Raw genomic sequence first — 27,407 nt, 5'->3', positions numbered from 1 at the left:
GTTATGAGAAATGAATGGAACACCTCATAATTGGGCCTAATTATCCTCCCCACTGGCTATAGCTGTATTTAAGAAATGCCAGAGAAATCAATCTCTTCCAGTGGATTACTCTCAGACATCTTTGCAGCATGGCGGAGATAGCCACGTTTGAGCCATTAGGAAATTGGTAAGATTGAATGAATTTGTAGTAGCTAGGTTGCGCAGTTGTAGCACTGGCCCTGGAGTCAGAATGACCTGAGTTCAAATCCAACCTCCAAAACTTGACACTTACTAGCTATATGACCTTGGGTAAGTCACTTAACCCCAATTGCCTCACCTTCCCCTCCCCACTTCCCCATCTCCTGCAAAGAAATAATAAAATAATTAATTAATTCAATGAGTTGAATTCAGGGAGTTAAATGGAATTGCTTGGACCTTGCTCTTGCCCAGGAATTTCCTCTCATTAGCAGTAAACCTAGGCATTTTGACTGACCCAAAGTAATCCCCAGATAGCGAACCTCAGATCTGTGGTCTGTTCCCAGCTTTTCTACTTTCTACCCACTGTGGTTGTGTGACTTTTCATGAGCCACTTAACCAATCTGAGCCTCAGTTAAAGCATCTTATGTGTAACATGTGGAGGTATGATGAGATGGCCTCTAAAATCCCTTCAAACTCTAAAATGATGTAATTATATGGTATTTTTGGTGACGAGGATGATTCTGAGAAGTTAGGTTAACATTTGATTGGCCAGGGCCAGAATTAGCCTAGAATTCAAGAGCAGTGATCTCAAAACTTTTTTTAATTTACACACCCCTATCAGTAAAAAATGTTTGCACACAAATCTCAAATATGTAAATTTTTACTTATTTGCAAATATGAGCATATGCTTTTATACAGACATATACACTGTAAAAATTCACACAAAATGAAATTTTAAAAAATAGAAAAAGATTAAGTAGCATTTGTTCCTAGAGTCAATAGGAAAGCACTGGAGATGATAGAGTAGAGAAGTGACATAGTCAGACTGTGCTTTAGGAAAATCACTTTGGCAGCTGTGTAGACAATGGATTGAAAGGAAGAGAGATTCGAAGCCAAATAGTAGTGTAGACAAGAAGTAACAATAGCCAGAACTTCAGTGGTGACTCTGTGAACAGAGTGAAGGGAGGATTTAGGAAAAAGGTGTGGGTGTAAATCTAATAAGACTTGGCAACTGGATACCACGGGGTGATGGCCCGTTAGGAGTTGAAGATCACCTTGAGGTTGTGAGAACCTGGGAGATTGGGAGACTGGTGATAACCTTGATAGTAATAGAGAATTTTGGAAGGGGAATGGTTTTAGGGGGAAAGATAACGTAATGAGTTCTGAAGTTCAGGTCCCAGTCTTTTTATACCTGCTCATATTAAACGATTCCCTTCATCCTATTCAAAATGAAAAGGCTGGAGACTGGGCTCTTACTCACCATTCACTGCCCCTGAGTGCGGACTTGGGTCTCTGAGGGGCACCTGCTGCAGCCATGAGCTGATCTAGGATAAGAAGTTAGGGGCAGAATCCTTCCGGTGATACCTGTGTTGCTGCTGGAGTGGGTGCCTAGGAGGCTTGAGACATTGACCCCTAGTTCAGAGGGAGAAAGATGGGAAACTTGGGAAACTTGAATGTATATAGTGAAGAGTAAGGCAGTGTTGTAGTATAAGGGTAGGATGTTGCCTGTGGCCACAAGAGTGGGATGCTGGCAATGAAGGTAGAATGCTACCTGTCTTCTCACTCTCTTATTAGTTCATCACACACCACCTGGGGTCAGTACATGAATAGGGATACAAAGGAAGGTGGAAGACAGTCCCTACTCCCAAGGAGATAAACGTTTAATGGGGAGATAACATGCAAATACCTATGTACAAACAAGTTATACAGAATAAATTGGAAGTAATCAATAGAGCGAAGACACTAGGATTGAGGGAGATCAGAAAAGGTTTTTTGTAGAAGGTAGATTAGCCTATATCCATTTATTTGCCTTCTCAGTGAGGGGGAGGGGAAAGAGGAAAAGAATTTTGGAACTCAAAATTTAAAAAATGAATATTGAAAATTGTTTTTACATGTAATTTGGGGAAAAAATAAAATAATAAAGAAAAAAAAGTTAAGTTAGCTATAAACAGACCAACCTCAGGGATGCGGTTTGTTCAGACGTCACTCTGGACTCTTTATCTGGTTCTTTGTGACCTTTTTCTAGTCCCTTATTTTCTGATATTTTCCTTGTTTTGTATAAAAGTATGGTATAATGGGATGAGTCTAACTCTAGATGTGGGTTCAAGTGTTTGCTCTACCATTTAGTACCTCTGTGACATACCTTTTAATCTCTGAGCCTCAATTTCCTCATCTATAAAATGGAAAAATGATATTTGCCTACAAGGGGCTGTTGACATTTGGCTATCAGAGAGTTTAGCAACCTCTCTCATGAGGCGCACTCATGAGAAAATGACTGAGAGTGTTGTCGAGGACACAGTTACTGTAACATTGTAATAAAAATTCATCAAATCCTTCAGTGTCGTCTGTGTCCAAGACCTCAGGTGGTTCACTGTACAGTCTAGAACAAGACTTAACCTGGGATTGTAAACAACACAGGTGGAACACTTAGGGAAAACCAACCAGGAGCAACAGATCCCATAGTCAACCTGCTCCACCATAGAGGAGTTTTATCTGACTCACTCTCATTCCCTCCTTAGCAGAGAACCAGGAGTCCAGTAGCAATAGAAAGGGTCAGCAGAACAAAATCAGCTAGAAAGTTCTACTTCTCTCTGTCTGTCTGCTGCCTGTAGACAACATCAGAGCAGATGAGGGACTGGTATACTGAGCACAACTCTGCTTTGCTGACTTCGGATCACAGCTCATATATTTAGAGCTGAAAGGGACCTTGAGAGGTCATCCAGTCCAGCCCTCCTAACTTGCAGATGAGAATGCTGTGGCCTAGAAAGGTGAAATTGTTTAGCCAGGGTTATACTGCTATCCTCAGAACTTTGCAGATCTCCAATACTTAATAAAGCAGCACTCCTCTACCAATGTCCCAGGGTTGTTATAAGGTTCAAATGAGAGAATATACATTCATTATATAATGCCTTGTAAGAGGCGCTATGGTAATGTGGGACATTACCACAAACAGTCTCTTTTCCAAGTTCACTTAGAGTTGGTATATTTGGTGACAGCCTTGGTATCCTCAGACACCACATGTTTGGCTAATTACCCAAATAGCAGCAAAAGTAAAGCTATCTGAACCTCCCAGGATGTCAGGGTGGCATAGCCTGCAAGCTGCCTTCCCAATAGACTTTTAAACATATTATTCACCAGCAAGTTCATGATGCCCGTGGCATTGGAAGAGATGCCATCATCTGAGTGCATCTGTTTCAACACTTAACATATAAGTATGCACACACACACACACACACACACACACACACACACACACACATATGGTTTCCTTTCGGGTCTCCTCCAACTTTGCTTGGAATTTTTGTCCCCTAGTCACTTCCAGGCAATAGTGACTGCTGTTGCTGTCCAGACTTGGCACTCATCTTCGAGAGAGTAAATTCATGTGATATGTCTTATATTAAGTATATGTGGGACTAAAGGTGAACCAAATGATGAAAGAACTCCAAATTATGTCATATATAGATCAGCTGAAGAACCTGGGAATATTTAGTCTAGAGAAGACTTAGGTGAGAAATGATCATGGTTCAAATATTTAGGTGTCTGTCATGTGAAGGATGGATCAGACTTATCCTTTTTGGTGCCAAAAAATAGAGCTAGGAACCACAGGTAGAATTTATGGGGGAAATCTAAGGGTTGTAACAGACCCCAGAGGCCCTTCGTTTCAGAGGCCATTTAGGTCAACCTGGACCAAAGAGCCTCCTCTACACCATCACCAAGAAGTGGTCATCGAATCTCTGAAGACCCCCAATAAGGGAAATTTTTTAATAATACTTCACATTACAAAGCACATCAAGGTCTGCAAAACACTTTGCATAATATTATCCCATTTGATTCTTACTCAGACCCTGGGAAGTAAGTCCTGCCTGTTACTGTGGATAATAACAAAATGTCATCCTGTCCTGAGGAGAATATCTCATACATGAAGTAAAAGGCAAAGGCAAGATTTGAACCCAGGTCTTTCTGATTCCCAGTCTAATACTCTGTCTACTCTGTAACACTATCTTTCACGTAGAATTGTCCAGAGATGGAATGAGTTGTTTTGGGGATGGAAGCCTTTCTCTACTGGTCTTTAAGGAAAGTCAGGATAACCATTTAAAAGGGGTTTTGTAGATGAGAGCCACACATTAAGTATTTGGATTAAACAGCTGCTGAAGTCCCCTCCAACTCTGAAATTACGTGGATTTTATGATTTTGTTGTATGAGAGGAAGAGTAATTGGGAGAGAAATGGATCGATAAGTTTTTTTTTTTATTTTGCCTATACATCTCCCTTCATTTCTTTGGAGTCTGATAAGATTAAAATATTGAAAAATACCATTTGGCATGACTGGAATTTTCCCTTATTTAGATCATACTACTTTTGTCTCTCTCTTTTTGTCCTTCTACTACTTTGGGGGGGAGTAGAAGAGAGAAGAGAAAAGCACTTCATTAGGGAGAACTCCGTGTACTTTCCATTAACATTCACACTTTGTGTGTCCTTCCTCATTCACTGTGGAAGAACAGCCATGCTGGAATGAATCTGGTACTGGCATATATTCTGCATTTGAAAAACGTCTTGAGCCCTTCGTTCATTTTTTCCACATTATATAAGATGTGCTTGTGTCACCTCCCTTCTCCTCTCTCCACACACATACATTTCTTACCTCCTTGAGTACTGCTGATGGCATAAGGGGTGAGGGGGAGGGGAGGAATGAGCTTAACACATATCCGCTTTTTTCTACTCAGAACAATCAGTGACCAATGGAGAAGCATTCTATAGTTGACTTACTTTGGGGCATAAATGAAATAAGGCCATCACTGTCCTTTTACCTACTGTTTATTGATCTGTGAAGGATTGAAAGAGGCAGCTAGGTTGTGCAGTGGATAGAACATGGAATTAGGATGACCTGAGTTCAAATGTGGCCTCAGACACTTACTGGCTGTGTGACCCTAGGCAAGTCACTTAATCCTGTCTGCCTCAGTTTGCTCATCTATAAAATGAACTGGAGAAGGAAATGACAAGACAATGTCTTTGTCAAGAAAACCCCAAATGGGGTCATGAAGAGTCAGACATGATTGAAATGACTGAACAACAACAACAACAAAAGAAGGAATGAAAGCAAGTGCAGTTGCCTGAACTTCTTCACAAGGTGGAAAAAATGATACTAGATTTGAAGTCAGAGACTCGGGTTCAAAATCCAGCTCTGCTGCTTCTTACTTATTTACCTTTGGGCAAGTTGCTTGATTTTTATGGGCCTCAGTTTCCTCATCTGCAATTTGGGGCCATTGGACTAGGTTCCTTCCAGCTCCATATCTGTGACCTTAGAATGCTGTGGAAACCTTCATGTCATGAATTCATTCCCACGAATTCAATGCTTTTGGCAGGAAGAATTTGGCAAACAAAATAATACGATCAGCAGTATCATTTTTAAAAATTATGAATGATAGCAATTTAGCTCATACTTTTTCAGACAGTTGCACACAGACTTGTAGTGGTTTGGATATTCACACTTTGAAAGTTACCCAAAGTATGGTCATCCTTCAGTGAGCATTTTTGAGGGATGCTCAGATCTCCTTTTAGATCCTCAGCCTGGAAAACAAGCCCTGTAAAGGCGGTAAAGTGACAGCTGTTTTGGTCAGCCATAATTAAAAGCTGAACTTGATTGACTTTGATGTGTTCCTCAGCTTGTCTGAATCTGTTTGGAATCAACTTTTTCTGCAGGGGTAGATGATCCAGGCTGGAATTTGGCATTTGTTCAGGAACCTTTCTGCCCTAGCACTCTCCTGCTGCATCTGCCTTTTTGCAGTTTTCATTGCTTGTTATTACTTCTACTGGAGAGTTAGAAAGGGGGAAGAAGGTGAAATATTTGTCCATCAGTTAGGATCCTAGAGAGCAGCTGTATCATAAAAGGCTTAACTAATGGACTAGGATGTTGATGTATTGGCTAAAATTAGGTTTTTGGATTAATGGGACATTTGAGTTTATGAAGCCTATCCCCATTCCCCTTTACCATGGCTAATTGGCATTTATCTGCATCTTTGTTTTTCATGGAGGCATTACAAACTTACTAGGGAAATTTTGATTACAGGCTTATACAGTCCAAAGGGCAGATTCCCATGCTTCCAAGTGGATAACACTCCCTCATTCAGAATAGTCAAGTGTGCTGTGGTTAGTCTACCTTGCTGCCTAGAGCATCTTGCTAATGAGGACAAGGTCACTGATTCATTTCCTTGTGATATTTGGTTTGTTTTGCTGTGTTCCACACTAAGCTGGGCCAGCCATCTCACAAATACATGCCATTAGTGAGACACTATGGATGGTCATTACAGATATTTCACTGTGGCTTTGGGGGAAAAGCTCATTACCATGTCTTCACATTGATGGGCTGCACTGTGGAGATAACATGAGATGATATAAAATGTTGGGATGAGGCAAATGCTTGTGTGGTCTCTCATCAAAATGAATGGTTGTGATGTAAACTCTTAGCAAAAAGAGCATCTTAATTTATAGCTATTAATTAAAATAAAGTTATTTCCTCCTGGGAAAAAAACATTGATGGGCTAGCAACCTCATCTCTAGAAGAGGACAGCACATCCTTTCTTATTCCTTGCTTTTTGTTCCTTTCTCTAACATCAGTAAGTGTCCAACCACAGGTTCTGCCATGTGTCTTATAATGGTGTCACTTTCCCTCAGAGATGCACAAGGCCTCTTAAATTGTAAAGCATCTATTGTCTACGTGAGGCAACAGTAGGTAAAGCAGGGCCATAGATGAAAAGATTTGAGATAAAGTGTAAACCTCTCTTTGTATGTTTTATCAGTTTTATCAGTTAATTGCTCATTCTTACATCTTATTACCTAAGGATGTTACTCCCAAGCCAGTGCTTATCATTCGTGCCTATTTCCTGGCACAAAACTGGAGGAGGTACCCCTTTTACTGCTTTGTACTTAGCCTTTTTCCTAATTTTCTGTAGAGAAGGTTGTAAAGGTGTAGCATGAAAGGAAATTGTACCCACAACCTTTTTTTTTTTAAAATACAATATACTTTACTCTAATTCAGAATAAGTATGAATGTGTGGAACCACTGTGAATTAGCTCTACTGTTCTGGATAACGATATTTTGAGAGGTGTAGTATAGATTCCACATTGGATTTGAAGTCCTAGCAAGACCTAGGTTCACATAGTACCTTCAGGGTTGTTGTTGTGTCATTTCTGTAGTGCCTGACTCTTCATGAACCCATTTTTCTTGTCAGAGATGCTGCAGTGGTTTGCCATTTCCTTTTCCAGCTCATTTTACAGATAAAGAAACTGAGGCAAAGAGGGTTAAGTGACTTGCCCAGGGTCTGAAGATGGATTTGAACTCACGAAGAGGAGTTTTTTTGATTCCAAGCCCAGTGTTCTATCCACTACACCACTTAGTTGCCCCTACTACTTTAAGTATGTATTAGCTTTATAGGCAAGTCATTTAACTTTTATAAACTTCAGTTTCCTCATCTATAAAATGAGAATTATGACATCTGTATTATCCACCTCATAGGGCTGTAATGAGGATCAAATAAGATACTATGTGTGAAGTTCCTATAAACCTTAAAAGTTCTATAGATGTCAGAGGGTATTATTGTTAAGTTGGTAAAGTGGATGCTTTGGTTAATGTCAGTTATTATTAAGTTTTGAAAGCTTATCTACTTATAAAGTGATAACACAAGTACATCCTTCAGTTCAAGGGTGCTCTTTTATGCTGAGGGTTGGGTGAGGTGTGTGGAGATGTCAGGGTATCAGAACCTGTTAGATTGGAGGCTTTTCTCGAGAACCAGCTGTAGCTAAGTTGCCAATGCTATTTATTTTGTAAGCAGACAAATCCACCCAGATTAACAGTCTATCAGTGTTGCCATGATTTAATGATAGCCATATCAGTTTCACTGGAAAAAAATTTTTGGAAGCCCTTCTTTTCCTGTTCAAAGAAATACTTCAAAAGAAGCTACCAATTATTCCATCTACCACACTGCCTTTTTTCATTTAAGGTTGGTTTCCTGTATATTCTTTGTGAATTGCTTAGAGTGTGAGGATTGAAGTACTGTGATTTTTTAAGCATTTTTTTAAAAGACATTTTGCTGTTAGCTACAGAAAACTGACAAGGGACTAAATCCAAAACGAAATGCCCTGACATTCGTTCCCATTAACTAATGCTAACATTAATCTTTATTTGTTTGAAGATACCTCGGTATATTATAACACTCCATGAACTTCTTGCTCATACCCCTCATGAACACGTGGAAAGGAAGAGTCTGGAATTTGCAAAATCAAAACTGGAAGAACTCTCAAGGTATGCTGGAAACTTTTCTCCCAGGATTTGATTTGGCAAAGTAGTAAGGTAGATAGTGTTGTTTACATTGAAACCTTCTACATTATAGGTTTGGGGACTAAGAGAGGGAAATTTGTATACTGTCATCTTATATGGAAGCCTAATATAGCCATGTATTCAATAGCAAGTTGGGAATATGATGATGGAGATTTGGGATATAATGTGGACCCCTCTGTATATTTTTTCTCTCAGTTAACAGTTCCTTCCCTCATCTAATTACCTATAGATATTACCAAAAATGGTTCCTTATCATTCACATTGGTTTTACACAAAGAAAAAAAATTAGTAACAGTATTCTTCATTGAAATAAAAAAATTGTGATGTATGAATTTTTGTGATTGAGGTTAGGTGCATTTCCAGGGATGAACTTGGAGATATTCCTATCATAGTTTCAGTAGCATTTATTGTATTCTTCACACTCATCTGTTATAATGTATGATGCCACATTCCACAAGAATTCAGGGATGTGCTGCTGCAAAACAACATTGTATGTGCTGTAGAATCCTATTAACACCAGAACAGATTCTTCTTACTTTTCATTCCTTGGGCACTTATTGACATCTGTGCTGTTTTAGTGTGTATGGTATAAAGCTCATTTGTTTCTTCTGCAGTCCAAGCAATGGTGTCCTCAGTGCTGCTAGGAGAATTTCTATAAAAATAATATCATTTCTAAGATGTGTGTATATAAATATTTTCAATATCTCATTGTCCCCATTTATTAACTGAAATCATTAGCACAGTCTTGCTTTTTTTGGGACTTTTGGCATTTAGAATCCCTAAGGATTGGGTTGGTACCAGCACACTCCTGAGTTTTTCAGGAGGTCAGAGCAGGGAGAACCTGGCTGCATTATTTTTTTCTTTCCTTACTTTGACTTAATGGTAGAAAATGCAATGTGTGAAACACCTCTGTTTACATTGTGTCTGACAGGATAATGCACGACGAAGTGAGTGACACTGAGAATATACGCAAAAACCTTGCCATAGAAAGAATGATAGTGGAAGGCTGTGATATACTGTTAGACACCAGCCAGACTTTCATCCGACAAGGTAAGCCTCTGTGTAGTCATGGTAGACACAGCTGTGACGTTACACTTGGCAGCTCTAGAAGTAGGGCATTTGGGGAAACACGTGACGCTATAAAGCCAATGCTGTTCACCTAGGATGAGTAACACATAACAAACGGTCCCCCTTTAGCAGGCAAGTTTGGGGCTATGGCTGAGGCCCACCCTTGTGCTGTTTCTTTTCAGGGGCCATGAAAAACAGCAACACAATAATAGTAAAGCATGAATGGGCCAGTAAATTGAATTCTGACTGGACTATCATCCTCAATGGACCGGATATTATCTACAGCTCCGTGGAAGACAGGTCTGTCTGGCCAATTGACGTTGCGATGTCAGGCGATGATGACATCCAAGCAAAGGTGCAAGAGAAACTTGAACTGCTAAAAGCTCTCTCACAAAGCAGCGGACAAAATGTGCGGAGCGAAAACAGCTGCCTCTTGTTCCCATTTTTCATCAGCACTTCAGGAACGGCCCACACAATATAATTTGATTACACTTGGTAACTTTGGCCACCAGATGAAATGACATGTCATGGCTGACATCAGCTGGTACAAGTGTTGGCAGCTATTGGGTAATGGTCAATTTAACACGTGCCTCCCTGTTTGTGTCGTGTGTTTTTGGGGACACATCTTGGTGAATGAAGCTTTGGACCGCAGAAGAGCCTTTGTGCCGAAGGAGTGGAGAAGAAACAGTATATTGCTAGTGCATATGCATAACTATTCTTCAATTCATAGAAGATAAATATGGATGGCATCCTCAGTTGTCCTTAAAGGGTGCTTTGTGGGGCTTAGGTATTCTGCTAGGAAAATCCTAGAAGCGGTAGGATCCTCTACCACTATTTTTGGGTGGTATAAATACAGCATTCATAAATTGGCAAGGGATATAAGCCTTGGATCAGAATTAACTCAAGGGAAGGGCTTATACTAATGGTGTGGCTAATGTTATTTGAGGAAATTGGTGTAAAAACTGTTATGCCAAAATATGCTTAGTAAAAGGAATTATTGTCACTGTGTTTTTACCTTATCTAATGAGACACATCAATTACACTGTGCACATTACTGGAAAAATTTAATGCATGCCATTCTGTTTTCTCTGACTTGTTTACAAGGATAGAAAACTCAAATTATGTTACCAAAACTTAGGAATATTCTTTGTGTACAAATTAGCTTTCTCATACTGACTTCATGCTGTCCAATATTCTTTGAATAATAATGGAATATAAAGTGACTTTGATAGAATTAATTTACTTAGGCCTTATAATGAATTCTTTTTTTGTCTCTTATTAGCCTTATAATGAATTGATATGCCCTTGTCATACATGTACTATTGCTGTAATGTCTCTGTGGTCATTGGAAATATTGATGAACATTGACCTGAGGTACCAAAAATGTGAGAAAAGGACAGAGAAGCTTCTGGAATTAATTTATTTTTCTCAGAATTAAATGTGTTATGGAAGGACTTGCATGAAAAAAAGTATTCTTGTTGAATATATTTTTATAAACATTTATCATATTCTTACCATACAAATTTTCTGTCTCAGTTGGAGAAAGTTACTGTAATGGAAAATATTGGGAGTATAAATATGTTGCACAGGTTGCCTTCTTTTATTTTGTCTGGGGGAAAAACTTTTCATGAATGGCGTCCCTCTCTGATGAATAGCTTTATGATGTTTATGCAATTCTGTGAGCTGCAAATGTGGTCCATCTTTGTCAGTTCTTAATAATTCTGCTTCTGTCATTACAGTATTTATAGCTCACAAGTGTTCTTAAAATGATTTGCCTTTCACCATTTTTTCTGTGTTCTTGTTTTGGTTCTGGTGGCATGTTTAGGAATGGCTTAATAAAGGTTATTTAAAAAAAAACTGGAAGTAGAAAGTAGCCTGGTCAATGATAATATAGAAATATTGGTACTAGTGACACCATTTTGATCTGGTCACCTTCTTGATGACCGCTTCATTAAATAATCATCATGACTTTAAAGACACCTGCTACTGTCTCCTGAGTTTTAACTCTGAAGTGTTAAAAAGTATAACATTCTCCATGAAAGACCCCACATCTTTTTTCTTCAAGGGTCTGGCAGAATTTGAATTGTTCTCACTTTGGGGCAGGATAAGAGGCCTAGTTATTGGGTTTTTTTTTATTTGGGGGATTTAGCTAGTCCATTTCTGATGTGGTCATCCTTTGATAATTATTTATGTACATACACTAAAAGGTTATAGAACAATTAAGTGTGCTTAAATTCTGGAAGTTATTTATGCCAATTAAAATATAATCTCATTTCTCTATTAATTTAATTATTTATTATTTATTTTCATTTGATTAATATTTCATCTGTTCTTTTAAATGTGGAAAAATAATTTTAAAATAGAGCAACCCTGAAGGGAAAAAATAGTGTGTGTGTATATATATCTTACATATACATATTATATATTACATATATAATATGTATATGTAAGATGTATATGTATATATATATTTGTGTGTGTATATATATATATATATACACACACACACACACACATATTTTTTCTTTTAAAAAACTTCCCTCCTTTTCCCAATCCCCATATATCCTATTACTTAAAATATATAATGGAATCTTTAAAAAATAAATCTGTAAATCTTTGCAAATATCTCTATCTTCTGTTACATGTAGAATTATCCCTAAAAAATAAAACCCAGATTGTATAGCCTCATGGTTATATATGAAATGTTTATTAAAAAATAAAAGTACCTGAAATAAATACAGGGCATACCAAAAAGTTTTTTGAGACACCTTGTATATTGCAGAAAAACAGAATGCCAGAGTATCATTTAGTTTACCTTTTCTACTGTTAATGGTACCCTGGCATTCAGTAAAAGTTAATACTTTTCCCAAGTGATAAATTGAATATACTAGAACATCATTATAAGCTTCTGCATTGCAGGTTGTTTTCAGTATAGTCAATTTGCCATTGCCCTGATTCAGACTGACCAAAGGTACTGAATACAATATACAATGAAGATGGATCACAACCCCATGTATCTTATGTGACTCTTGTTCATGTCCTTACTGAACATTGCCACAGGAGCTCCAGCCATTGTGCTAGGGTCCCTTCTCATATTCTCTTGACCTTGTTATTTTGACTCTATCAAAATAATGCTTATTTAGGATCCTTTTTCACCCCTAATCAAAGTTTTTTGGTGGTTTTGTATTACTTACAAGAGAAGTTAAAAGTTTCTTAGTCTAACATCTGGTGTCCTTCAAAGCCTGACTAATTCTACCCTCGCATTGTGATTTCACGGTACTCTTCTTCATGTACTCTCTTTTACCTGCTAGAATCTCCCTGTTTTTGCCTGCATTTATAATCCATCTGACTAAGCTAAAGGACCTGTTCCATACCAGTGCCTATTGAAGTCAAGACTTAGTTCAGGGGCCATTTTCCCTAACCTTCTACTGATTCTGATCTCTCCCTCTTCTAGTTTCTCACAGCAGTTTGTACTTCTACTTTGCATTTAATCACATTCTGCTATGTATCATAATTGTATGTTGTACAAATACTTCCCTGAAAAATCACTTTAGATTGTTATATTCCCTGATGGCAAAAACCATAATTTTTTTTGTGGTCCCAAAGTCTTGTTCTCTGTGCTTTAGACATATTAGGCACCTAATTCATACTTGTTTTGAATTGTTAAATTGAACTACATAGTGGACTTCATCTCAAGAAGTTTAGTCATTGCTGAAATACCTTTGGTACTTCAGGCTATACTATAAGACCATCCCACTAATAGATGGTTCAGTGGTTTTGACCTTCCCAGGACAATGTGATTGTGACATTCCAGTGGCTTGGACATCTGATTCAATGAAGGGCATATGATTGAATATAAGGCATTTAATTTCAGTCCTTTTTCAGTTGTGTCTGACTCTTCGTGACCCTATTTGGGGTTTTCTTAGTAAAGATACTGGATTGGTTTGCCATTTCCTTATCCAGCTCATTTTACAGATGAGGACTCTGAGGCAAACGGGGTGAAGTGGTTTGCCCAGAGTCACACAGCTAGTAAATGTCTGAGGCTAGATTTGAACTCAGGAAGACATAACTTCAGGCCCTGCTCTCTATCTGCTGCACCACCTAGCTGCCCCTTTAAGAAACTGAGTCCTTGCTGACTATTTGACCAGTTGTTGCTGGTATTTCAGATTACATTATAAAATAGTCTCACTAATAGATAGTTCAATGGCTTTGACCTTCCCAGGCCAGTGTGATCATGGCATTCCAGTGGCTTGGACATCTTATTCAATGAAGGGCATCTGATTGAATATAAGGCATTTAATTAATATCTCTTAACTAGAAGGGAGTCCCTCTCTTAGTCAGCCCTAGAGGCTCCTTCTAATCTTGTGTCATAGTTTCAGCCCTTAAAGGAACATAGAAAAATCCTCACACTAAATTCATCTAACTATAGAGTTCATTGAATAATATTGAAACCAGTTGGACATATCTTGTCACAAGGGATATTGGAAGACATGAATCTCTTGGTTCACCTCATTGCTGCCTACTGAGTCCCTATGTTTGTCTGAAATGGGAAAATGAGGCTGTAAAAACAGCTGCCTTCAAAGTCAGTGTTTTCTTGACAATAATAATCCAACCACAGAATGGTCTTAAGATCTTAGGGACTTTTTGTTTTTACACCGAAATAAACTAAGGGAGCTGGTGCCACTTACAAAGTACCAATCTAGGTTAAACAGATAAGGCTAAACACAGAGATGGCTAAAGTTCCTTTGGAATCAGAGAAAGTACTCATAGATATTTGTTAGTCATTTGAACTCTCTCTTTCTTCATGTATTTCCATCCATGGGAAAAAGGGGCCTGTTCTACGCAGCTGGAATCAATATGACATCAAACATCTGGATGAAAAATGAAATTCACTTAGTAGATGGTGTTTCCAAACATGTGGCTTACTTGCGTTTTGCTGACAAATCGCCTAGTGTCATCACTTAATTTTTCACTTTTCATTCAGACATTTGTTTTTTTTTGTAGCCAAAGACAAAATATGCTCAATGACTGGAACAGTTTCTTTGTTAGATGCAATCTGAGTTTTCAGAGATAACCATTTATCAAGAAAATTCATTTTTCAGGGAAGTATTTATTTTAAAATTCAAATCAAAGCCTATACGATTATGGACACATAAACCATTCACTCAGCAGTTGCTTTTAAAAATCTCTTACTATGTTGCTTTGAAAGACTTGTGATTTTACCTCTGTAGGCACTCCCTGTACCAAAGGAGATTAGATCTTTTCCACATTTCCTGAGTTGCTGTGACCAGAAAAATCACTGAGTGAATGCACTTATACCTTTTGTCTTAGCTTCTAGAGAATAGCTAGTCTTTATTTTAATAAGGTTTGGGCAGCTAAGTTGCACAGTAAATAGAATGTCAGACCTGAAGTCAGAAAGACGAGTTCAAATCCAGCCTCAGACACTTATTAGCTTTGTGACCCTGGCAAATCATTAAACCCTTTCCCACCCCTCAGTTTCCTCATCTGTAGAATGGGGATAATAATAGCACCTCCCTCCCAGGGTTATTGTGAGGCTCAAATTAGATAATAATTGTAAAGTGCTTACAGTGCCTGGCACTTAGGAAGCTCTACTCAAATTTTAGCTGGTATCATTATTAGTATTATTAGTATTATTCGTAAAGTGTTTTGCAAACCTTAAAGTGATATATAAGTGCTAACTTTTGTTATCATAACGAGGAATACAATAGCTATTTTAACTATTTTGGGGAAAAGAAGAAAATCAAAGTAGAAATAGGACTGCTGCCTTGAATAGACAGGATAGATAATGATAGTGAATGAGAGAGAAGGCAAGAGCTACTCATCTCTTCATTTTATTCCCTTTTCTCTGCCAGGGAAAATGACCTTTGGTCTGGAAAAGTCATTTTGGTCTGAAAAGAACAAAAAATAGCTAATAAGGTCCAAGATAAGTAAGTAGAGATAGTAAGAGATCACTTAGCTGATCTGGGTGATTTCAGGCCATCAAGTTCAGATAAATTACATCCTAGGGTAACGAAAATGGCAGATGTGATACTTGATTTTTTCCCGTGATCTTTGAAGAATCATGGAGAACACAGAGTTGGAGTAGGGCAGACATAATCCTGATAATTTTTTTTTTAAGGCAGATACCAGTGGATTCTGCAAACTATAAGCCAGTGAGCTTGATTGTGATTCCTGGCAAAATTCTAGATTGTCTTATGAAAGGCATGGTTAGTGAAAATCTAGAAAAGGAAGTCATGATGCCAGAAAGCCAGCATGATTTCATCAAAAGCAAGCTCTGCCACACCAACACCATTTTTTCTTTCTGATAGAGTTACTAGGTTAGTAGATCAGAGCAATGCTACATACTTATATAGTTTGCCTAAATTTTTAGTGAAGCATTGGATAAAGTTTTTTGTGGACAAGATGCAGTAATAAAGGCTAGTAATGGTTGACTGTCTGGACTCAAAAAGTAGTAATTAATGGTTTGATGTCAACTTGCAAAGTTGTCCTAGGTGGAATGAATTGGGTGTCTTTGTTGCATCCCGTACCGTGACTTTTTCATCAACAATTTTAATGAAGGAAGGAAGCAAGCAAGCATTGGCCTTATACATATTATTGAATTTTATACTCACAATAACTCAGGAAAGTAGATGCTATTATTACTGTCATTTTATGGTTAAGGAAACTAAGGCAAATAGAGCTTAAGTGACTCACCTTGGATCGCACAGCTAGTTAGTATCTGAGGCTGGATTTGAACCTAGGTCTTCCTGACTCCAGGCCCAATGATCTAGCCACTGTGCCATCTAGCTGCCCCAGAAGGCATAGATGATAAAAATCCATGGGTCACAGAGATCTTGAAGGAATAAGAACTTAATAGATAACCAAGTCAGGATCCAAATAGAATCCTAATTAGTCTTCCTACCTTCAGTCTGCACCCTCTCTGATCTGTCCTCTACATAGTCACCAAAACAATCTTTCTAAAATACAGTTTTGACTCTCTCTCATGTGAGCAAAAATCTTCGGTGGTCTCCTCTTGCTCCTAGGAAAAATGCAAGCTCATCAGTATCGTTTGGCACCTAAGCTCCTTCCCAATTAGGCTCTACTCTATTTTTATTGACTAGTTTAATATGATCCCCATTAACACACCCTGTATATTGGTCCAGGATTAACACATTAACACATTAACACATTCAGCCATATTGGTCTCCTTGCCATTCCTCAGACCCATTGTTCTATTTCCTGTGTGTGCTCAGGAATGTACTCCCTTCTCACCTCTGCCTCTTAGCATCCTTAGCTTCCTTCCAGACTCAGCTCAGTTAGCATGTTCTATAAGAAGACTTTCTCTTTCTCCCATCAAATTATCTTGTATTGCGATCCCTAATTATTCTACCATATCTCACAATAGAATATAAGGTCTTTGAGGGTAGGGACTGATTTTTCTTTTTTTTTTTGCTTTGTATCTGTATCACAACTTTTTTTGTCTTTGTATCTATCACAGTTTAAATAAATGATTATTGAATTGAATGGTTGGGTTGAATCTAATAAGATGCAGTTTAGTGGGGATAAATGAAAACTTTACACTTGGATTAAAAAAATCAATTTCTCAAGTACATTGGAAAAGCTAATGCAACCTTAGATTGCACTGAGAGGCAAAGGGTCCACATGAGGGAAGTGATGCTCCTAAGTGATGCACTACTGCAGATGTGGTCTGCGCTAGTCATTCTATATCTGCAGGACTGGCTTTAGTTCTGGTCACCGCTTCTTAGGAATGAAATTGATAAGCTGAAGAATATCCAGATGAGGGCAACCGGAGTGGTGAAAGCGGCGAAAATTACTGTTATGAAGGACTGGCCAGAGGAAATGGGTATATTTAGCCTACAGAAGACTTACAGGGGACCTGACGGCTATTTTCAAATATTAGAAGGGCTGCCCTGTGTTTGCAGAATTATTAGCAGTAAGAAGAAGTTGCAGAGGGATAAATTTAGATTAGAAGCAGTTAGTTGCTTTGGGGGTAGAAGTAAGTTCTCTCTCACTGTATTTCTTCAAACTGAAACTGGATAACCACACATACATATATTATACACATATTTATGTATATGCATATATACACACATATATACATATATGTATGTGTGTGTATATCTACACACATATATAAAATAGTATATTCTTCAGGTTTAGTTGGACTGGAAGACCATAGAAATTTTTTCTGTGGTCCCATGTGCCTTGCTGTGCCATTCACTTTTCTGTCATCATTCAGCTTAAACTTAGCATGAGATGTCTTCTCCCATTCTATTCCCTTTTTTTGGTCCGGTTTCAGGGTCTCTTTTGAATACTCTGCTATTTCCTATGATTCCCATGAACGTTTTCTTGGGTCTTTCCTTTTGGTGGCTTTCTCCCTTTAGCTAGAATGTTACCTAATCCTGCTTTTAATTCTATTCTGTCCCAACAACAAAATCCAGGGATCATCTTATCTGAACTAATGTAACCTCCTCACTGGCCATGTTGACTTCAGCTTTTCTCCTCTTCAGTTAAACTATGCCTTTGCTTTCTTTAATCTTTTTATCTACAACTTTGACCATCCCTCTTCTCTTTGTCTTATTCCCACCTCTGGAAACCTCCAATCCCTTTTATTTTTCTCTTCAACTTCAAATTAGTCATTCTAACTTTCAAGGCCCTCCACCAGTCTACTTCTACCCACATGGCCCCTCTCACTTCGCTCTACTCACTGCCCACTCCCTTCACTTCAGTCAAACCTCCTGGGCCCTTTTGTTCTGTTCTCCCACTCCCACACCCATCTCCAGAGCCCTTTCCCTGCTGTTACTTATGCCTAGAATATCCTCCCACTTTATCTGTCAAGCAGCCTCCTTTCCTTCTTCCAAACCCACCCACAGACTCGTGTATTTTTGTAGGACACCCACCCCCTAAACATCCTAAATGAATCGGGGGTGGAGTAGGAGAAGAGAAGAGATGAGATTTAGAGATAGGAATTTGCGGGGGCCCTATTATTTTCCACAATCCATATATTTCTTTAAGAAAAAAAAAGAAATTGTGGGTCTTGCTATTAACACAAAAGTTTTCTGGGAACAGGGAATGTAGTTTCAATGTTTCATAAATGTAGGCATTTTTAATGGCAAAAACAATCAATAAATAAGGAAGTTATCACAAGAGCTCCCTTGATGAAGACTTTTCATTCAGGGTAGGTCATAAATTAAACAATCATTTAAAAAAAATTCCAGGTCACCTAGCAGAGTTCAGAAATCAAAGCCACAGGAGGTGCACAGATCCTTTAGAATTATCTTTCTGTTTAGCTTTGAATTAAAATGTAGACTTTTCATTATTTCTGTAAGGGCAAAGGAGTTTGGAAATAGTGAAAAGTATTCCAAGTGTTGCAACAACTTTCTGCCTAGTATCTCACTTTGGCACAAAGGTAGTTTTGTCTGGGAGAAACTTTCCTAGTGAAGCTTTGGGTGAAGCCAATAAATTCTAGGTTTTAGGAAATGGTACAAAAAACAACATTTTCAGTTTAGGTGCTAGAAGGGGGAAGGATTTTTATCACACCTCTTTGTCTCTATTTTAAATATAATCAAGATAAAGCAGGCTTTTAAAATTCTTAACAAGAATGCCCTCATTGGATTACTCATAGATATATATCTATATTTATATATGCTAAATGTAATACTTGTATTTTTAATATACAAGAGATGCACAAGTTGTCTTTTTTAAAATGAAAACTAAATCTCATTAATATTTTTGGTAATGTACTCTTAGTATGTTAATGACTTTAGTGAAAGTAAACTCTTCTCTACTTTCACTTTATTATTAGACCTACAAACCTAAACATATTCAACATCAGATCCCCCAAATTAAAAGAGACAGAAGTGTTTGGATACCTGCTGCCATTTGAATCTCTTCCAAAATCTTAAGTTTAGAGTTTCTTTGGGTTAACGCAGAATGAATTGCATTTTAAAAAATGATTTAATATAAACTTTAAAAAAAGTAACCTGGTGGTGTTCAGAATTAATAGGACTTATTTTTCATCTGTTATAATTTCAAGAAATTTACTTGTTCAGATTTCCCTAGCATTAGTGAGTTAAATATATAAATCCTCTGTGTCTTTAAAGTGAGCTAGACCCTGGTGTATCTGGCCACTGAACAAAGCTTACATACTAAACAGAATTCTAACTGCTGTGTATTTTTCACTTTTGTAATCACCAGGTTCTCTCATTCAAGTCCCTTCAGTTGAGAGGGGGAAGCTCAGTAAAGTTCGTCTGGGCTCATTGTCTTTGAAAAAAGAAGGAGAAAGACAATGCTTCTTATTTACAAAACACTTTTTAATTTGTACAAGAAGTTCAGGAGGAAAACTGCACCTGCTGAAGGTACCGTTTTTATATAACTACCTTATAAACAGTTTGCACTCCTGCAAGAATTCAGGGTTTTTTTCAAAGTGATAAAATGGCTTTCCAGCGATTGGTATTATTTCAGCAAGAATCCTCACTACAGGAGAAGTAGTGAGATAATGATTACCAGCAATACATTTTGCCTTTTTTGTTACTTGGATCCAAAATGATGGAAACTCATTTTTAAGTGTTTTTGTTAGAAAAAAGGATTAAATTTGTGGACTGGACACCAAAGATTATTATCAGTTGATGGTTCAGTGAGGCAAAATTTTGCTAAATGGTCGATTAATGTGTACCTCACATTACATCTGCAAAAAAGGGAGGAAATATCCTAAGCAAAATAGACATGATTTTTCCATTCCCTGGACTACTATAGATGAGTTGTATTGCATTGGTGAGTTGTATGGTCTTAGAAGCTGCTACCAAGGTACTACCGAATGCACTGAAACACAATTTACAAAAATTTTTCTGGTAGTTTATGTGTGAGGAAAAGAGTGACTTAGCCAATAAAGGGCCACCTCTTAGTCAAGAAGGCCTGGAGCGAAGTCTAGCCTCTCACACATGCTGTTTCTGTGACCCTGGACAAATTACATCACCTCTCAGTGCCTAAGGCGAGTGTCCAAGGCTGAACTGCAGAGCAGACTCTACTGAGGTTGTCTGGGGGGTGGGGTAAGAAGTGTTTCCTATCCTAGTGAAAAGATAACTCCATTTCCTTTCCCTAAAATATATATGGACACTGTGGGAGGGAGGAGGAGTTGGGTGGATGGGGAAGGGAAAGGGGGAAAAGAAGAGAAAATATTTCTTCCAAGTTGGTATCTTTAAAAAAAAAAATACCAAGGCAGCTAGGTGGCACAGTGAATAGAGCTCTGGCCTTGGAGTCAGGAGGACCTGAGTTCAAATCCAGCCTCAGACATTTAACACTTACTAGTTGTGTGAACCTGGGCAAGTCACTTAACCCTGATCGCCTCACCCGAAAAGCAAAAAAATAAAAAAATACCAAGTTGATGTAGACATAGATTTGAAGTATGGTATCTTCTCTCACCTGAGGCCTTCTGAAATAATAGAAATTTTAAGATCACACATAGCTTTCTAACCCTGCTGGAATCCTCTTGCTAAGAAGTGATTTGTTTCCACAGACAGGTGGTGTTCTCTCTCTCATAGAATGCACTTTGATTGAAGAACCGGATGCCAGTGAAGATGATTGTAAGTCTCAGTCGGCCGCCTAGAATGAGTTTCAGCTCAAGCTGGAGACTTTTAGAATAGTGTCCCTGTTTATATTCCATCATTGAAATGATATCCATTTTATGAGCTCTAAGAATGTGGTATACAAATAATGATGCCTTTTTCCCTCTCTGAAGACACTTAGTTTGAAAAAGCGAAAGAGATAAACTAGATTTTTTTCCCTTCTCTATTAGATGGGAGTATTATTTAACTGTATAATTTGTGCATCTTCTAGAACTATTTTGGAGTTCACATTATATTATATTTTTCTTCTGTGGCAAATTGGACCATTTTTTACAGTTAGCAGAGAAGAAAAAGAAATTGAATTGGCATATAATAATTGCACCATTTTGGGTAGCAGAAAACACCGGACCAGGAAACCAGGGAAACTGGCCATGACCCTTACCTGCTTTGTAACCTTGAACAATTCATTCATCTTCCCTGGGCCGCAGATGCCTTACCTGCTTAATGGGAATGGTAATTGTTACACTGTATCAGAGAAGTGTGTGAAAGTAAAAAAATAATCACAGGTGCAAAAACATTCATATTACTAAAGAGTGCTATACTGGCAAAGGGAGTGTTATGGTTTCTTTACCTAATAACACATTTCTTCTCTGTATTAAGTAAAAGGTTCTGGGCAAGTGTTTGGACACCTGGACTTTAAGATTGTAGTGGAACCTCCGGATTCTACTCCTTTCACCGTTGTCTTGTTAGCACCTTCTCGCCAAGAGAAAGCTGCCTGGACAAGTGACATAAGTCAGGTGAGCCAGATGCTTTTCCCACATCTGCTTTTTTATAATCTATTTGGTCATAAGACCACAAAGGGAAATTTTCAGAGATGTTGTTTAAAAATTTTTTAATATATACTCTCTCTAATTAGTCACATGACCTTGGGCAAGACAAGTAAACCTACTCTTACCTCAGTTACCTCTCTGTAAATTGAGATCATTAGAGCTGATGATCTTTAAGATCTATTCCACCTGTAAAATTCTCTGTCCCTGTAAGCTCCTTGAGAACAGGTACTGTCTTTTGCTTTTTTGTCTCCCCAGCACTTGGCACAGTGCCTGGAACATAGCAGGCACTTAATAAATGTTTGTTGATTGATTCATACATCTAGATTCTCGTAGTACCTTGTTGTATTAATATAGTGGTATTTTTTTGAAAGAGAAAAATTTACTTACAACACACTTATTGCATATTGGTCCTTGTTTATTTATGTGAAATGAAAATATAGTAATTTTATTAAGTACAGTGATTTAGGCTATCTCCCACACTTACACACACACACACACACACACACACACACACACTCACATTTTAAAAACAAGCCCAAATACTAGGTTACAGGTTATATTTGACTTCATTACATGGTGACACAATTATGATATAGTTACAACTAGAAATTGTGAATTTGGGATGTTTGGATCACATTATGACAAAGGTACTTCAAAGTTTACCTGTTATAAGGAGCTGCTTTTGTGAAGCTTTGTTAGTGGTTCAGGATTTGCACGTAAGGAAAAACTTGTGTGTTCATTAAGTGGAGAAGGAAAGCTTTAGAAAAGGCTCTTTCATATCTGAAGTAATTGATGAAGAATATTTGATTAGCCCCCAAACAGGGAGATGCAATGATTTCACAGCCTAGCTAGTTTTCATTCACTTAGGAGGCTGGATTCTCTTGAGATATTGGTTGTTAATTGATTAGGTTAAGTTCCAGATGCAAGGCATGAGAATCTAATGTTGGGAAAATATTTTTTAAAATATCACTTAAATGTTAGAGGATTAATTTCTAGGCTATAATAATGATATTGATGATTATTGTGGTCTCATAAAAGACAGAAAAATAGCGTTAATGTTGCTAAGTATTCTAGAAGCAAGTCTAGGGAAGAGCTCAAAGTATTTTTATCATATTAAAAAAGTTTAAGCAAAAAACAAAATATACTGAGTCTGCCAGATATTTTGTTGTTTTGTGAGTAGAAGCTATTAGGTAGATTTCAAAAGTGTATACTGCTGTATTAATAATCTTAATGTGCCTTCATTTCTTAGAAGCTTAAGCAACAACCTGAATGTCTGGCAGTGAAGCCAGTCCTTTTAGGACTAGAAAAAGGAACCAAAACTTGACTTCTTATAGTTCTGTTTGATCCCTTACCCAATTATTTCATTTGCTCATTCAACAAACATTTATTAAGTACCTACTGTATGCTGTTTATACTGGGCTCAGTGTGGGGAAGGTAAAATGTTTAGATAAGACAACATCCTTATGTTCATGAATCCTTTTATTGTCTTTATAAATATGCTGCCTAATTATGAAGGCGGGGTGGTAGAATAAGAACAAGGAGATAATACAATGAATTCGTATTTATAATTTTGGTAATAACAACATATTATAGACAATAGGATCAGCCTATCCAAGCAGAACCAAGGACTTGTGACCATGAAATGGAAAAGGTATTAGAACCTAAGCTGAAAACATTCTCTTATTGCTTTGAATGAGTCTGTCAGCCTAGCGTGGTCAATAGCAATAGTGCTTCTTCTGGAAGATGCATTTCAGAACTGGAGAAGGGAACTCCAGGAGGAGACATGGAGTAGGGCAATCTGGCATGGCCAAATTATGTGAGCTTCCGTCAACTATTTTTTAAGGTTGAATTACCTGAAAGATACAACCAGTAAATCTGACAAAGAAAGGTGAGACATAATTGGAGTAAGACAAAAAGAGAGGGAAAAGAAGATATGATAGAAGAAATTTCACAATTAATAGTAATAACTATCAGTATGAATGGGATGAAATCACCCATAAAATAGAAGAGTAGTAGATGGATTGGAAAACAGAGTTCAACAATATGAGTGGCTTCCAAAAACCACTCTTGAAACATAAGGATTCATGTAGTTAAAACAAGGAGCTGGAACAGTATTTCATTTTGTTTAAGGAGAGTTAAGAAAAGCAAGAGTATCAATCCTGACCTCAAAAAAGTCAAGAATAAACATCATTAAATGAGTTAAACAACAGATACTTTCATGAAAAAAATGACAATGAGAAAATGTACAAAAACTTTTGAGATGTTACCTGGACAGTCCCTAGGGGAAAGTTTATGTTTCAAAGCACTTTTATCAACCAAAAAAAAATGATAAAACAGATGAATGAATTGACTATGTAACTCAACTAGATAAAATAACAAATTGGAAAGCTCCAACAGAACACAAAAATAGAAATCCTGAAAAAAAGGTTAATAAAATTCAGAGTCAAACACCTCATTGAATTAATAAATAAAATTCATAACTGCTTTTAAAAACTAATCACATGACTAATCCATAAGTTAATCTGATTTTTAAAAGAGGAAAACCAAATTGCCAATATATAAAAAAAGAAAAACAACAACTGAAACTGAAATAAGAACTGTTATTAGAAATTATTTTACCTAATTGTATGCCAACAAAATTGGTAACAAATGAAATGGATAGATATTGACAAAAATATAAAATAGGTAGATTAGTGGACAAAATATAGAGAATTTAAATAATACGGTCTCAGAAAAGGAAATTGAACAATCTATAATTGACTCCCCCCCAAAGAACCCCAAAACTTCCAGAACCATATAGGTTTATGAGTGAATCCTATCAAACATTTAAAGAACAATTAGTTCTACTACTAGAAAAACTATTTGCAAAATCAGGGAAAAAAGGGGATTCTATCAAATGCCTTTGTGGCATTAATGTAGTCTTAATCCCTAGTCTAAGGAAAGACAAAAGAGAAAGATAAAAGCGTAGACCAATATCTCTGATGAAAACTGATATAAAAATAGTGAATAAATTATTATCAAAGAGGTTATAGCAACATATCAGAAAGAATCTATATGTTGTTCAGAAAGATTGGTTCAGTATTGGGAAAACTTTAAACATAAAATAATTAAGAGATCCAATTATTGGGTCAATAGATACAGAAAAAGCTTGCAACAAAATATACTATTTGTTTCTTTTAAAAACCTTAAAAGGCATAGGAATAAATGAGGCTTTCTTTAATATGACAAATAGCATCTATCTAAAACCGAAAGCTAACATCTGTATTGGGGGAAGACTAGAGGCCTCTCTGCAAAGATAACATCCTGAAGCCAGCCTTGGGACAAATAAGAAGAGAAGGTAGTATATTCCAGGCTAGGTGACTGCTATGGCTGGGGCCTAATTTGGAGCAAGCTTGGACATCCAGAAGCCTAGCAATGAGAGAAGAGTCCAGGATAAAAGCTTAATGAGGAGGCCTGAAGTGTGATGTACCCGTCTAAAGTTATAAAATAAATCCAGAGAAATCATAAGACTTTTTGTATTTTGACAACAAACCCAATAGGATTAACTAGAAAGAGCAATTACATTCACAATAACTATAGACTATGTAAAATATTTGGGAATCAACCTGCCAAGAAATAGAAAGGAACTATATGACTATAACTGGTGACACATTCCCAGGCTTACTTGCTCAATTTGCACTGGCACTAGCAGGTTGGGTGCCTAGACGAGTGGCTTCTGTTACTTTTAGAGGTATTAGGCTAATTCCCCCCAATCTTACAACCTTGCCTCATATTTTACAGAAAAAATAGAGGTCATTCCCCATGAGCTCCTTCTTCTCCCTTCTTTCTCATCTCTTATCATTCAGATGCTTTCTGCCAGTCTCTTCCTTCACCTGTCTCATATGATGAAGTGGCCTTAATACCTCTATTTGTTCAAGTGATCTCCTCTAACAGAGTGTCCCCACTGTCATCCCCACTCTTCCAGAATTTTCAGTCTCTCTCTGTCTACTGGAACGTTTCCTATTGACTACAAACATTCTCCTATCTCCCCATCCTAAAAAAACTCTTACCTGTGTTAACCAAAAACAGTATCACAAGTCCATGAGATATTACATTGCAACTAGATTTATTAAAAGAGAAATGAACATCAGATTCTTTTTTCACAACATGACTAATGTGGAAATATGTTTTAACATGATTGCACGTGTATAACCTATATCACATTGCTTGCTGTCTTGGGTAGAGGGAAAGGGAGAAAGGGAGGGAGGAAAATTTGGAACTCAAAATCTTATAAAAGTGAATGTTGAAAACTATCTTTACGTGTAATTGGAAAAAAATACTATTAAGTGAGGGGGAAAAAATGAACATGCATGTGAAACCCTAAGCCAGGGCAAAGAGTTTGTAATTCAAATAGAAGTTTGCATATTTATGAAATTGTCACAAAGAGAGGAGGAGGAGAAATAGAACTCTCCACCTAAATGAGAATAGCCATGGAGGAGAAATCTTGAATAATTAAGACGGCAAAAGCAGCATTCTTTTCCCTTGGGAACTGCGGGACTATGAAGATAGGATGCTTATCTACAAGGGTCCTGATGGGGTGCTTGTGTTTGGACCCCAGCCCTACAACCATATCTCTCCCCAGCCTAAAGACCCTATCTCTGACAATATCTGGTGAGTGGGCCCAGTGAGGTAAACTATTTCTCCCTGTTACGAGAACAAGCTGACCTCTGTAAAATTTTCCTTGTATGAACAGGACTGTCTTGTGCCAGCAAGATACCATGTACAGATTCCCACAGTTATTGTATATAATCCAGAGGTCAAGCTATATAAACTCCCGAGGCTATCTTATTACAGTCGTAGGTGTAAAGATGTACAGACCCCTTAAAAGCACCCACCCAGGCCTTGCCAGTAGGGAATAACGCCTGTGCCCAGGATACAGAAACTGTGTGTTACCACCTGATTAGCAGAGTTGTCAGGCAGTTCGCTAACTTTTCCTATATAAGCTTTAGTATCACTCCTGTTAGGTTGCACGTTCCCTAAAAGAGCTCTGCCCGCATTATAGTAAACTTTTTGCCCCTTGACTGGAAGACTGCTTGAGTTTATGAATTCTCTCCAGACAACTATGCCTTGAACCTTGGTATTTTGGGGTCCCTGCACCCCTCAAACCACATCATTTAATGGCACATGTCTGAGGTCTCAAGCCCTCTCCCAGTCAAGGTGAGCCTCCCCCTGTCCCTTCGCCCTGTAGCTGGGTCGTCCCACAAGCACCTAGGAAGGCTTGTTGGGACTCTGGGTCAAGCCTGCTGCAAGCTCTGGGTCAACAGGCCCTTGGCAGAATTCCCTCTTGACAAGGGATGCAGAATTCCTTCTTGACGAGGGATGCCTTGTTTTGAGAACACATGCGGTCGTTTCCCTCTGTGGGCCACCAGGCCAA

The 27,407-nt window shown here is 37.8% G+C and overlaps 1 protein-coding gene across 3 annotated transcripts in view; it reads left to right on the top strand.

Moving 5' to 3' along the window:
* The window catches only part of RASGRF2 (Ras protein specific guanine nucleotide releasing factor 2), a 318,717-nt gene that overhangs the window by 136,613 nt on the left and 154,697 nt on the right, over positions 1-27,407 (top strand). For all 3 annotated transcript variants that reach the window (XM_027864223.1, XM_027864221.1, XM_027864220.1), the window contains exons 8-12: positions 8,366-8,475; positions 9,443-9,561; positions 19,798-19,958; positions 21,116-21,182; positions 21,825-21,961. In XM_027864223.1, coding sequence (XP_027720024.1) covers positions 8,366-8,475; positions 9,443-9,561; positions 19,798-19,958; positions 21,116-21,182; positions 21,825-21,961 — 594 coding nt within the window. The remainder of the gene's footprint in view (positions 1-8,365; positions 8,476-9,442; positions 9,562-19,797; positions 19,959-21,115; positions 21,183-21,824; positions 21,962-27,407) is intronic.

Source organism: Vombatus ursinus, unplaced genomic scaffold (assembly GCF_900497805.2).
Source record: "Vombatus ursinus unplaced genomic scaffold, bare-nosed wombat genome assembly UNPS02014774.1, whole genome shotgun sequence".
In the NCBI taxonomy this organism is placed as follows: Eukaryota; Metazoa; Chordata; class Mammalia; order Diprotodontia; family Vombatidae; genus Vombatus; species Vombatus ursinus.
This window is presented reverse-complemented; position numbering and strand designations above follow the sequence as displayed.